This window comes from Thamnophis sirtalis, unplaced genomic scaffold (assembly GCF_051295495.1).
Source record: "Thamnophis sirtalis isolate CommonGarterSnake01/CBP01778 unplaced genomic scaffold, rThaSir2_p1.2 scaffold_7, whole genome shotgun sequence".
Classification (NCBI taxonomy): domain Eukaryota; kingdom Metazoa; phylum Chordata; class Lepidosauria; order Squamata; family Natricidae; genus Thamnophis; species Thamnophis sirtalis.
Window position 1 is genome coordinate 26,252,696 of NW_028261387.1, and position 14,406 is coordinate 26,267,101.

At 36.2% G+C, this 14,406-nt stretch overlaps 1 protein-coding gene across 9 annotated transcripts in view; it reads left to right on the top strand.

Moving 5' to 3' along the window:
* Positions 1 to 14,406, top strand: part of DOCK7 (dedicator of cytokinesis 7) — a 150,343-nt gene that overhangs the window by 65,587 nt on the left and 70,350 nt on the right. For 6 of the 9 annotated variants that reach the window (XM_087719564.1, XM_087719565.1, XM_087719566.1 and 3 more), the window contains exons 15-24: positions 913 to 1,030; positions 1,667 to 1,737; positions 4,140 to 4,278; positions 5,098 to 5,199; positions 5,629 to 5,715; positions 6,764 to 6,995; positions 7,750 to 7,914; positions 9,364 to 9,533; positions 12,020 to 12,112; positions 13,715 to 13,804. In XM_087719564.1, coding sequence (XP_087575690.1) covers positions 913 to 1,030; positions 1,667 to 1,737; positions 4,140 to 4,278; positions 5,098 to 5,199; positions 5,629 to 5,715; positions 6,764 to 6,995; positions 7,750 to 7,914; positions 9,364 to 9,533; positions 12,020 to 12,112; positions 13,715 to 13,804 — 1,267 coding nt within the window. The remainder of the gene's footprint in view (positions 1 to 912; positions 1,031 to 1,666; positions 1,738 to 4,139; positions 4,279 to 5,097; positions 5,200 to 5,628; positions 5,716 to 6,763; positions 6,996 to 7,749; positions 7,915 to 9,363; positions 9,534 to 12,019; positions 12,113 to 13,714; positions 13,805 to 14,406) is intronic. The other 3 variants (XM_087719571.1, XM_087719572.1, XM_087719573.1) reach the window with 1 other exon arrangement.

Here is a 14,406-nt window from a genome sequence, read left to right on the forward strand (position 1 = left end):
AAACTATCTAGCACATTTGAAAAAACACTGAGATCGGCTTTTGTTAGTAATATGAGAAATGTGTACTTCAAACAACAGAATTGGCAATTTTTTCAAGAAAGATGTAAACTTCACAAGGAGGTTTTTTTAAAGTATAAATTTTGCCATCTGATTTGAAATTCTAGGAGATTTCCAATGGGCTCCATACCATTCCCTCCCAGAAATCCGAATATTCACTGTAACATTCTATCTGTGTAGCTTTTTAAGCCAATGCATGAATATTGAATATAAAGATTACTAAACTTCCAGCCTAATTTAGGAAGAGCAAATTTACTCTGTTTTGATATGAAGTAGCCACTATGTTTATGGATGGTTCATTTGTATAACTGTACGTATTGTGGAATAAAATAATTCACAGAAAAGGCATGAATCAAAAGCTTAACTATGGAGAAAATATTATTATAATAAATAGATGTTTATAATGGAAATAAGGAGAGCGCTGTGTCATTTTTGTTGTAGATTTAAATTTGAGTGTTAATTTAAGGAATCACAGGTTCATAAAATGAGTGTAATTCTATCACTTCCAGCTTTTATCAAAAGCGGTCAATTTTTATCCTTCTCTCCCCATTTAGCAGATACCTGGAAACAGAACCAAAGAATAAATCAAAGTTAACTATGCTTAGTTCACATTGAAATCAATAAGAATTAAGTTGTCCCTAATATACCCCATTGATTTCATGGGGTTCTAATCAGTTAACATTACAGGCTTATATGTCAGCTAACTTTTATTTATCCCTGCAGCTTTTTCTTATTTCTGGCTTAGTAGTTTCCATTTACTATTATTTGATGCATTGTTTTATAATTCATCAGCCACAGATAACTCAGATAACCTCGTCACTATGTAATTTTTGTATTTTTCTCTCTTTTTTGTAGAAATCTTCTATATGTTTATCCACAAAGCCTTAACTTTGCCAATCGCCAAGGATCTGCTCGGAATATTACTGTAAAAGTGCAGTTTATGTTTGGAGAGGATCCAAGCAATGCAATGCCGGTATGGTGTGTGTGTGTGTCTGTGTGTGTGTCTGTGTTTCATTTTGATTGTACATTAGATGCACATCAAAATGTTGTGCTATACAGGCTGCACTCCTGCTGGGACAGAATCATGCTGGACCACTGGTTTCTCAGACTTTTTGAGCCAGCAAATGGCTCAAAAAGAATTTGAGAATTTGTTTCTTAACTTTGTTTTATTTTTAACCCTTCATATTATTTTAACATCTGCTCAGTTCTGCTTGTAATTTAACAGGGTTAACTTGCTGAAATGTTTGTGATCCAAGCTTTATCTGATTTTGGTTTTGCTATTTATGGCATCTGAACCCCTTATAAGTCACTGACTCACTTGGTGATTAAATGAATAATAATTACATACCTCTGCACACAGCACACACCACAAAATATGCAGCAGATATTAAAAAATCTATTTTCTTTTGAAATATTAATAACTATTTCTGCAGTCAAATATTTTTATTTTTAACAAGTCGGTATTTAAACTAAATCATATTTATCAAGGTTATAAATATATGCCACATAAATAGGTATCTTGATATTCATTTTTGATTTAGTGAAATTTCCAGTTCTGAAGAATAAAAAATGTTTTTTTGAAAATACATTTGTTCATTTATTTTTATAGGTAATCTTCGGAAAATCTAGCTGTGCTGAATTTTCAAAAGAAGCTTATACAGCTGTTGTTTACCATAACAGGTAAAAAGCAGAAACTTTCTGAAAAGCAACCTTTTATTTTACTTGACACTATATAATATTGTGAAATCAGAAACAAAACATCTTACACTCATATGTTACAAAGATGATCTCGGGATAACAAGAATTTCATACTTTTGATTAGAATGAAATAGAGATTCTGCAGTTGTCTAGCCATGACCATGCAAATTCAGATAGTCCTTGCGTTACAATGGTAATTAGGACTGGAATTTCTGTCACTAAGGGAAGCAGTTGTAAAGCCTGATGCCACGAGACTACCTCACTTAATTACTGCAATCCCAGTAATCCCGATTGTCATTGTTAGCCATATCCCACTGGTCATTAGCTAAGGTCCCATCCCAAGCCATTCCTGAATTGTTTCCTCCCAACCCTAAATCTTGGTAAGGTAAGGGACTACCTCCTCTTCAATTCCTCCACCCTCCTATTTCCCCCAGATCTGTGCCATTTTGGCTGCCTTGCATTCTGCCATCTTTACTGGCCTTGCCACCTTCTGTTCTGTGGCCCTTTCTCTTTGCCAATCTTGCTATCCTTATCTGATCTTCCTCCGGATATTGATAAGGCACGCTCAGCCTGGTCTTTGCAAAACAGCTGCTGGCTGCTCCAGGCTTCCTTCCAGAAGTTGTGCCCATCTCATATCCAAATTGCATTTGACAATGCACGGCACAGGCACGGAAAAAGCTCCTAGATGTACCAGTATGAAAGAAGGGCTCAGCTAAGTCTTTGGCATTGATGCTGCTAGAGTCTTCTTATGTGCACTTGCCTTCCAAAACCTGTTGAGAAGGCCACATGTGATAAGGCCACGTGGGATTCGGATAAGGGAAGAAGGTGTAGCATAGCCAGCAGCTGTCTTGCAAAAGGCCAGTCAAGGCACACCTCATCCAAAGTGACTGAAAAAAGATAATGAAAGTCAGTTGGAGCCAGCGAGGATAGCAGGGCATGCAAGTGTAGGCTGGCAAAATCAACAGAGTACAGGGTGACCAAAAGAGCAGAGATGTGGAAGAGCTAGGCAGATGAAGGCAACTGAGATGCCCCTGGAGAGGCAGCTCACTACCAAAAGCCCTAATTTTGATCACATGACCATGGGGATGATGCAATGGTTGTAATTTTGAGGACCAAGCAGAGCTACCCTGTAACTTTGAATAGTTACTGAACAAATGGTTGTAATTTGAGGACTATCTACATCTATCTGATCCCTAGCATCTTGTTCATACCCTTTTGCCTTTCATAATCCCGTAATCATGATTGTCTGAATTGCAGAAATTATGGTTTATGAACCCAGAGAGGTCACATCTTCTGCATATGTGATATTGTATGAAAAGGAATAGAAGCCTTTTTGTCCCTTTGCACATGATTACGAGGCTGAAGAAAGGAGAACATTTATTTGTAGAATAAATCAATGAAATATTTATTTATGTGAGCAAGAGCTGGAGAATAATCTAGGAGTGAACCTATCTTGTAGTATTGAGTACATCTAAAAGCCTGATAGTATCTTCTGAGATAAGGGAGTGTTAACTAACTAAACAGAAATGCAGATGAATGTAGAGGAAATGTATCATCCTATAGAAAAAAATTAAAATCTTAAAATAGAAAATTATCCCAGAAAATCTTTTTTTTGACATTTTATCTGAAACGTTTTTCTTTAACTAAATGCAATACAATAATTGAAAACTGGGGGAAGGAGCCTAAGCAATTAAAAATACAATCCGTAGCTCTTTGAAATGGTCTTCCAGGAACCACAAGATTTTCTGGATTTCCCTCCTAGGTCAGAGAGAGCAGTTCATCCTCAGAGAGGGAGAACTGCCAAGATTAGGTTTGTTTCACGGGAAAGTTTTTGTTTGGAAAGAATCCCAAAGAGGCCATATGATCTACCAGGAAGAGCTTTGGCTCGGAAGCTGTTGTAAATAATCTCTAAAACTGCCTGCAATGAGAGGATATCACTGGTGATTGGAGGATTGCAGAATGCCTCGTGTAACTTTATGATCTCTTGCCAGCATGACTTTGGAATTGTTGGCAATTTGTCTGCTGCAGTCTCAAAGGTTCTTTTTCGAAAGGCAGCTAGACTTTGCTTTTCCTTGAAGACATTTTGCTTCTCATCCAAGAAGTTTCTTCAGTTCTGTTCAGTCAGAATGGAAGAAGCTTCTTGGTTGGGAAGCAAAATGTCCTCAAGGAAAAACAAAGTCCACTTGCCTTTCGAAAAAGAACCTTTGGGGCAACCATGACCCAAAGGATGACTGAGAATCTCCATAGACATTTGTCTGCTGCAGCTGTCTTCCAAAGAGGATATAGGGCTGCTTTTTTAAAAATAAAAAATGTTATATGCTTTATAAACCAATCATACTTAAGCATTTTGTTTACAGAAAAAATCTCTATTTACCTCAAAACAGATCTCCTGATTTCCATGAAGAAATCAAAATCAAGCTTCCTGCTACCCTAACGGACCACCATCATTTGCTTTTCACTTTTTACCATGTCAGTTGCCAACAGAAACAAAACACCCCACTTGAGACTCCTGTTGGCTATACGGTAAACAACTGCCACAAAATGTCTTCCATTCCTTCTTGCCTTCATTCTGACTTTCAGCGTTGCAGAAATCATTTTGCTTGATATTATTTCTGTACATGTTAATTTTGAATAACGCTTAAGTCAGTTTTGAAACATTTCTGGTTAATTGTTTGAATTCTTTGACATGGCTTTGTTTGGTTTATTTTAACTTGCGCGACCCAGAGTGATGGACATGAGATAGGTAGCTGTAAAAATTAAACTACAGTAAGTGATTCCCCCCTCCCTCACATTTTGTAAATATTTAAGTATATCTTTTCAAGTGACAACACTGAAGAAATGACACTTGGCTACAATGTAAAGTAGTGAGTATGCAGCTTGTATAACAGTGTAAATGTGCTGTCCCCTCAAAATAACGCAACAGATTAGCCATTGATGTCTAAACTGCTGGCAAAAAAAGTGAATTCACCTCTAAGTGATAATGTCCAAGTAGGGCCCAAGTAGCCATTTTCCCTCCCTGGTGTCATGTGATTCGTTAGTGCACAAGGTTTCAGGTGTGAAGGGGGAGCAGGTGTTTTGAATTTGGTGTTATCATTCTTACTCTCTCATACTGGTTACTGGAAGTTCAACATGGCACCTCATGGCGATGAACTCTCCGAGGATCTGAAAAAACAAATTGTTGCTCTACATAAAGATGCCATGAAAAGATATACTTAAATATTTGCAAAATGTGAGGGGTGGGTGGGTAGTAACTTTTGTATTGTGTAGGTAAGTGAATAAGCAAAGACTTCCAATGTATTTGATAGGTGCTAATGATGCTTTGGTTCTTTTTTCCCGTTCAAGTGGATACCGATGCTACAAAATGGACGATTAAAAACAGGCCAGTTCTGCCTCCCCGTTTCTTTGGAGAAGCCACCACAAGCTTATTCTGTACTCTCTCCAGAGGTTAGCAACTTCCTATAGTGGGTGTGACTCAGTAAAGTGGGTTAAGCAACAAATACCCCAAATATTAAGAACGTCTATTTTGAAAGTAAATTCTAGAAACATTTTAACTACATTTGTTGATTGAAATGTCTGTTTTTACTAACTATCCTTTCACCATAATGAAAGTCATAACTGATTATATGTCGAGTATGGAAAAATCAGAAGACCAGGCAGTTCAAATGAATATATGGGTTTATTGCAAGCTTATGCTCTCTACAAAAATCTGACCTACTGTACTAACGTTCAAAGCAAATTGGCAGTAGATAAGAGTCAGTGGAATTCAAAATCATTTGTGGGAGCGAAGGGATTCGAGACCAATGATGTGTTTGACCCCTCCCTGGGTCTCAGCCTGGTTATCTCTACACTTTATTGTGTTTTGCTTTTTGTCAGGTGCCTTTGCCTGGAATGAAGTGGGTTGACAACCATAAAGGAGTTTTTAATGTAGAAATAATTGCTGTGTCAACCATTCATACACAGGTATGTATTAAGAGGGATCCCTCTAACACAGGGAAAGTAACAGTAAATAAAGTTGCTCTAATATTATAACAAAATTTATTAATGGAATGTAGAGGTAATCCTTGACTTATGACCAGTCACTTAATATCTGTTTGAAATGTTGATGGCATGGAAAGAGTGATTTATAGGTCATCGTAAATTGTCGTATCCATGCCCATCATGTGATTGCAGCCTGGGGACTTGACAACCCATTCATACTTATGAACAGTTGTCAAGTGCTTAACAATCACATGGATGCTATTTTCATCTTCCATGCCAGCTTCCCTGGAAAGTCCATGCTTTCTGCTATGTTTCAACAAGATGGCGTTTCAGTGCCAAAGCAGAAAGACTCATGCCTGGCCTTCTCTGTGCCTCCTTTTTCTGCCTGAAGCAGCCCACACGCCTTACTGCCTCTCCACTCTGGCGCTCTGCCAAAATCCAAGCATGCTAAGCCTCCGTGCAATTGACTGCATAGGAGTAGAGGGAATTTGCAGAGCTTTATTTCCCAGCAAAGAAACCGTTGAGGAGGGTTGCTTTTTTCCAAAAGTCCTGCTGTGGGGGTGCCTGGTGCCAACCTCTCCCCCCAGGAAGAGGGATCCAAGCAGTGTGGCTTTTTGTAAGTGTCGGATGGAAATTAGGACCATCACAACCAATTTATACCAAAATCTTTCAGTTTTGATTCTCAGCTATTGATACTTTGCAATATTCTCCAATTTCTTGTTTTCTATTTTTCTATCCCCGGTCTTGCCACATCAGCCATACTTTTCTCTTTTCAGACACTGGCATGTTATAAGCCAAGAGTTTATCAGTTTATATTCAGAAATGCCATTCTTGATTACTTTTTCAACTCTATGTCTCAACCAATTTTTTCATTACTAGTATCTGATAATTTTTAGAGAGGTTCCATTTTGGTCACTATATTATGCTATTGTTTATAATTGGTGCAATCTTCTTGCAATTCTGGTCTTGATTGCATTAGTTTGAATAGCTAAAAATTAAAATTTATTATTATTATTATTTGTTTATTTAGGACCCTTATCTTGACAAATTCTTTGCCCTTGTTCATGCTCTGGATGAACATATGTTCCCTGTACGGATAGGTGACATGAGAATTATGGAGAACAACTTGGAAAACGAATTAAAGAGCAGCATTTTAGCTTTGAACTCATCTCAGTTGGAGCCTGTGGTGCGGTTTCTCCATCTTCTGCTTGACAAATTAATTCTTTTGGTTGTAAGACCACCTATTATTGCAGGCCAAATAGGTATTTCATTTAAGCTTATGTTTTTAAGTGAAAATATGATATGAATTCACTTTGCTGTAATATAAATTCTCTTTGTTATAATTATTCCACTATAATTTAACATGCTATAGCTACATTTAGAATTATAAGTATTTTCATTTTAGTCACTTCAGAAATTATCTCTAATATCTTAAAGCTATTAGAGCTCTTTAGAGCAAGTCTGAAAAGCTTTCATTTGGTAGGTTTGCCCTCAGCTCTGAACAAAATAAAAATGAACTACCAGCTTAAGAACTTAAAAGAATTTGAAATAAGCAGCAAGATGAGGAGCAAACAAATTTGATAAATAAATAAATAGATAAATAAATAAGTGCTAAATAAGATCTCAATCTAAGAAATATATAAATGGATTAAGGATCTAGATAAATTTTGAATATTGACTTTTATTATAAGATTTTGGAATTAACTATAAAAGAACACACTTTCTGTGATGAAAGTTATTTTGGCTATCATGACAACTGCAAGTCATAACTAAAGATAAGTGATAATTTTAGAACTGGTAATCTTCAAGTCATCACCATTGCCCAGTGACCTTATGAAGTTATGTCAGTGCTAAATGAATTCATTTGCCATCTCCATTGATATTCATGCTTAACACATATTTTAAGATATTGTCAGATTACTTTAATGTGATGACTATTCTTTCTCCCTCCCTCCTTTAGACAGTTTGTCAGTAGAAACAAACAACTTGATATCTAACTCTTTATATTCTTTCTAGTCAATCTAGGTCAAGCATCTTTTGAAGCCATGGCCTCTATTGTAAACAGACTTCACAAAAACCTTGAAGGAAACCAAGATCAGCATGGAAGAAATAATCTTCTTACTTCATATATTTATTATGTTTTTCGTTTACCAAATACGTCTCCCAATTCTCCATGCCCAGGTAAATTCACTTTTAAAATGTAATTGCATTGGATTCAGATGGAAAAAGCATGATATCAGGATCTTAGTTTCTGAATCTTACCTTGGTGATCAAACATGTAGCATAATTAATAGTTAATTACTAACAGCCCCCTGCCCTCAAATTATGCCAAATTTTAATTTCTTTTACATCTACTTACGTCATATTCTATAGCACCGTATGGATCCATTATCTCCAGGCACAGTTGTTCAGGAGTATGGAGAGAGTATAGAGAAAGGACTGTCATTGGTTGTATTCAAGGTCATATATACAAGTCCCTCTGTCATGACTAAACAGATAATATGATTACGGAAAGGAAATCTATACAGGTAGTCCTTGCTTTAATGACCATTTACTTAGCAACCATTCAAAGTTAGGATGAACTTCCTATTTACAGCCTATTTTTGAAGTTCCAGCAATTGCATCGTTGTCACCCTCTCACAATTGTGTGATCACATTTTCAGCACTCAGCAGTTATGGCTGCTTGCTGCGTCCTAGGTCACGTGATTGTTCTTTTCGATGTTTTTTTTTTTGCCAGTGATTGGTTTGCTTCTGGTTTCTAGAAAAAAAAACCTATTACTGAGAACAAGCTTGCTTAACAATGATGGTGTATGTTTAACAACCGCAGAATTCACTTAATGACTGCAAAAAATGTTGTAAAATTGAGCACAATCGTGGTGACCCGGCCATTATGATCATAACTCCATATGACTACCTATAATGAATGCTGCTATATGACTTCCAGGCAAACTTGAATTTTTCTTCCGAATTGACCTAGAGAATGGAATTTGTAACTGTCAGTGAGCAAAATTAGCTGGGACTACCTTTCAAAGTGATACTAGTTACATTAGTACTTTAGGTATACTCCCGTCTCTTTGCTATCTTAGCTGCTGTTTTAATACAGTTTTTAATAATAGTTTATGATTTGTGTCATTTTAATCTTTTAACTACCATATTTTTCAGAGAATAGTACGTACCTTCCTCCCCCCCCCCTCCAAAAAAAAGAGGGTGAAAATTTGGGTGCATCTTATACACTGAATGTAGCTCCACCCACCCACCGGCCCCAACCTTTGGCCTCTACCAGCCAGCAATTTACCTCTTTGCAGCAAACGGGGGATTACGAGGCTTCAATAGGCTATAGCAACTCCTGCAGCCTGAAACAGCTGATGATCGGAAGAAATTGAAAGTGAAACATGCTGTTTGCTCCATGAGGCAAATTGCTGGGAGGCAGAGGCAGATATTTTTCTCTTGTTTTGCTCCCAAAAGGTTGGTGCGTCTTATACTTCGGAGCACCTTATACTCCGAAAAATATGGTATTTTTTATTTGTTTTATAACTTGTAAGCCACCCAGAGTCGCCTGGTAGTGGAGATGGGTGGCATAAAAATTTAATAAACAAAATAGTTTCTGACTCCTGCTGTGCATTTCTTTAGCTCCCAGTGGTTTAGGAGGATCAGTGCACTATGCTACCATGGCTCGTTCAGCTGTCAGACCTGCAAGCCTAAACTTGAATCGTTCCAGGAGCCTTAGTAACAGCAACCCTGACATATCAGGGACTCCAACCTCACCCGATGATGAAGTACGATCAATCATTGGAAGTAAGGTAAGATGGCTAATAATAACATCCCACTGTTAATAATTATTAAGTGTCAAATCCTGAATCCTGTTGGGTTCTTTGCTTCAAATTGGACAAATTGTGAGCATAGGATTCCTATTAGTTTTAGAGATACTCATGTTAGATTCTTCCACTGTTAGTAGATTGCATTTCCAGATGCCTTTTTCAGCGAGGGTAACGACACCAAAGAACAGATTCTTTTGTCATAAACTTATCATAAGTAATTTCATTTTTCTTCCTGGCAAAGAATATTTTATGTCACTTTAAAAGCTTTTAGGAGGCATTTTAAAAACACTTTTACACCCCAAAACTTATTCACCCAAAATCAAGAGTCTTCTGAGTATTTACATTAGCAGCCTACTTGAATACCAAGGGCAAGACAAGAACCACAGAAAAGAATCCTTTTATTTAATTAATGAAAAGGAAGGGGAAAAAGCTTCACACACACACCCCCCAAAAGTTTACCTGTTGTTGTTATTTAAACATTGGACTGAAAGAGCTCGGAGTCTTTTAGTATTCATTTGATGGTCTTGCTTAATTAAACCACCTTGACCTTTTTTGTGAAATGCCGGAGGGACAAATGTGCACATGAAATTTACCTAGGAGATGATAAGTTTTGCATGAGCTGCCTGGCCTGAATAATTTGGCAATAAAATAGATAGAAGCTTTCTGAAGCATACCCACTCTTTAATAAACTGGAAGGGCTAATGTTTCTGTCTGATAGGATTCCATAAAACTCTCAAGACATTGAATTTCAAGGCAAATCTAATTTTTCCCCCTTTAAAATGGAATGATGCTACTTACCAAAATTTGATGTGCTCGTTGTTATATCTCACTTAAAATTGATATTAGGATAAATAATTGATTTCAAAAGTGCATTACAGGTAGTCCTTGTCTTGCAATATTTTGTATAGTAATCATTCAAAGTGATAACAGCATTGAAAAATGTGACTTATGACTGTTTTTCACATGACCTTTGCAGCATCCCCATGATTATGTGATCAAAATTCAGATGCTTGGCAACTGGTTCAGATTTATGACCATTGCTGTGTTCCACGATCATGTTATCAACTTTTGTGATCTTCTGATAAGCAAAGTCAATGAGGAAGCCAGTTTCACTTAACAACTGGGTTACTAACTTATCAACTGCAGTGATTCACTTAACAACTATGGCAAGAAAGGTAGTAAAATAAAGCAAAACTCACTTAGCAAATGTCTCACTTAACATAAATTTTGGACTCAGTTGTGGTTGTAAGTTGAGGACTGTCTATGGTACATACATCTGTATATATAGCAGACCATCTCATCCTCCTCCAGATCCAGACTAACATATCAAGGGATCCTTGTAACGAGTGTGAACTATGGCACAGAAACTACAGCTTCTCCAAATTGGAAGAGGGAGTTGTTTAACATGAAAAGCCAAATCACATCAATGGCCTTCCGGCAGTTGTTTTAATAACCATGTATGGTATAGAAAATCAATCATAGGACATTCCTTAGTGAGATTTAGTTTCGAAGACTGATATTTTTATTTATTATATGTTCATGAACTCCTGCAAATTCAAGTGTTTATGGTTTGTATATAATGGTGTACAATTGTTTCTTCAGAGGTCTGGGTTTTTTATTATTTGACAACCAATTTTTAATTCAGATATTTATGGTATGCCTATATGCCAATAGATGATTGCAGCAAGATACAGAAGCATAGAAATCTATGAAACAAAACCGATTCCCAGAAATACATATGAATTATCTTTTCTACTATGTAATAATGATGGAAAATAAGACACATGTATTGTAAAATAAATGGTTTTTGAAGTGGTAAAATATACTCAGAGATCCAAATCCTGAGAAATTTGGTTTAACTTTATTCTAGCTAAAATCAGTAGAGGACGATCCAGTTAATTTATGTCCTGATATTCAGTGACTTTGCAGCCTGACTGGATTTCTTTAGAATTGGGACTACTGTATATGAATTAATATTTACAAGCTTACTAAATATGGCACCTAAATAATTTAAGTAAAGTCATAAATAAACAGGAACTGGAATAAGATTAAAAGTAACCAGAAATGGAGAAGGTGCCACTTATTAGATATGCCTATATAAGGTGCTGCAAAATATATTTGGTCTGATAACATTTTAGCATGTGCCTGGGGGGAAAATACAAATAATTGTAGAGTCCTTGGTGCTGACGATGTTATCTAGTTTGATAATCAAATGTCTGCAATAAAACAAGCAAGCTCAAAGAAAAGCAATGATCCCACAAATCCACTCCAAGCTACAAATATTCTCTTCTGTCGATAATTGTTTGGACTAAGCAAAGTATTTAACAGTACTAATTGGTGATGCGTTTGTGCTGTATACCTTCTGAGTTTCTTTGAAGAAATTAATCTCCTCCAATTTCCAATGCAAATGTGGCATGTAACATGTAACATTTCTTTCCTTTCTTTGCTGCTTTCTGTTATGTGCCCAGGGCTTAGATCGCTCCAATTCTTGGGTAAACACTGGTGCTGCAAAAGCTGCCCCATGGGGATCCAACCCCAGTCCGAATGCAGAGACTTCACAGGTGGTGACTCCCTTAGAGCTTCCTTACTTTCCTCTTAATATATTTGGTTGATATCACCGTTCAGAAATCTTTCTCCCTCGAGTCATCACTGTGATCCCTTTCATATACTTTTACCTGTTTTGAAGAATTCTCTTGTATCCACCAGCCTGCATAAGAAATCATCCATCCCTAATTTTTTTCTTTTCTCAAGCATGTTCAGAACTGGTTTTTTTCCTTCTCTATAATTAATTTGTACACTTGTTTTATAACATTTCATTGCATGTAATATAGTCCAGATAGAAATATGTTACATGCAAATGTAACATTTCTAAATATTATGTTGTTACTCATATATAAAATTGGCTTACTGAAATACCGTATTAGGACTTACATTAGCCATATCTAATTAATAGGTCTCATTAATTTCATTTTATTTTAAGGAGGCCAATCTTATATTTTGTATCATCATCATCATCATCATCATCATCATCATCATCATCATCATCATCTATATCTGTTATGATTTTGATAATGCATTTTCTTCCCCATTCACCACCTTGTTTTTATTACATAATGTGTGAATCTCAGTTCATAACGATTTATTTTTCCTGATGAAAACTGAATGTTGAAAAATGTGTCAAATAATACACTGCAAAATACAAAAATGTTAGAATCATGATAATTTTAACCTTAGCTGCTTGCTTCTTAACACTGTGATTATTTAAATGAAATCCTAGTTAAATTCAATTGACCATGCTTTCAGCTTTTAATCAGTTTAATTATTTTGTGTAAAAGTATTTTTTTTAAAAAAAGGTTGTTAAAAGCAAATGTGTAAATAGAACCCCATTTCATTGTATACAGGTAGTCCTCGACTTATAATTCATTTTGTGACCATTCAAAGTTTTTCAACATCATTGAAAAAAAATGACTTACAACCATTTTTCATATTTATAACCGTTGCAGCATTCCCATGATCATGTGATCAAAATTCAGCTGCTTGGCAACTGATTCATTCTTATGAAGGTTGCAGGGTCCTGGGGTCATGTGATAACCTTTTGTAACCTTCCAAGAAGCAAAGTTAAGATTCACTTAACAAACAACTGCAGTGATTCACTTAACTGTAGCAAAAAAGATTGTAAAATGGGGGCAAAACTCACTTAACAAATGTCTCATTAAGCAACAGAAATTTGGGGCTCAATGGTGGCCATAAATCGAGGATTATGTGTAATTCTATACAATAAATATTGATATTTTGAGCAATAGCTGACTATTTTTTAAGCTGGGGTGAATGACACAGAAGTTAGAATATGTTGTTTTCTTGTATGTCAGCTAAATGCGAAGTTGTTACAAACTAGTTTCATACTTTTGCAACACTTCATGTCTTTAAGTGAAAACATTGCATAATGTTTAATCTCCGTTTGAACCTTAGAAACCTTTTTTTAAACAAACAGCTTTATTGTCTATTAATAAGTTTCAAAATCTCCATAAGATTCAATACTGCTTGTCCTTTTAGAGGTTGAAATCTAAAATGTTTCTGTTAATTTTTTTAAATGTCCATTGTCTCGAACTGGGGGGTGTCATCCATGGCATATTTTAATGTGCTGTCACCATTTTATTTTGCAGGCTGCGGATCGAAGCTGTAATCGTATGTCTTCCCATACAGAGACACCAAGTTTCTTACAAACATTAACAGGGCGATTGCCAACTAAAAAGGTAGATATAGCAAAGATGATTTCATGCTGTTGTGCAAGGCAAGGAGTGATAAACAGTTCAGTCACTGTTTAATGTGTCCTGAATTTGAAGAGTGCTGAGTCCACTAGAGTGGCAGTGGCTTGATTCTAGTTCCACACATATAAAATATCTTGGATCTTAATCCAGATGAATTACTTCATTTTTTGTAAAAATATTAATTCCTTTCAATCACACACTTGAGAGCAATGTAAAGAGCAAATGCTCTGTGTGCTTCAGTATAGCTTACAGGGGGCTTCCACTTACCATCTTTCATGGAGGTAGGAAGAAGTTATTGTAGATTACTGACGTTCTGCTTTTGCTTGAGGGCATCCAGGACTGGGCAGTTGGGAATCTATATGGGTGTCTTTTGCCCACCGGTTTGTTTTTCCAAGAGATGGATAAAAAGAGTAATACATTTTTCTTACTAGTTTTCCAACAGATCAGAACTTTTTCTCCCTTACCTTCTCTTCGGTAAAACTGGAGAAAAGAGTGGAACTCTTTCATCCTGAGCTTCATTTTTCTTCCTCTTCTAGCAATAATAATAAGACAATTTCAGGAGAAACTAAATTATAACTTTATCAGAA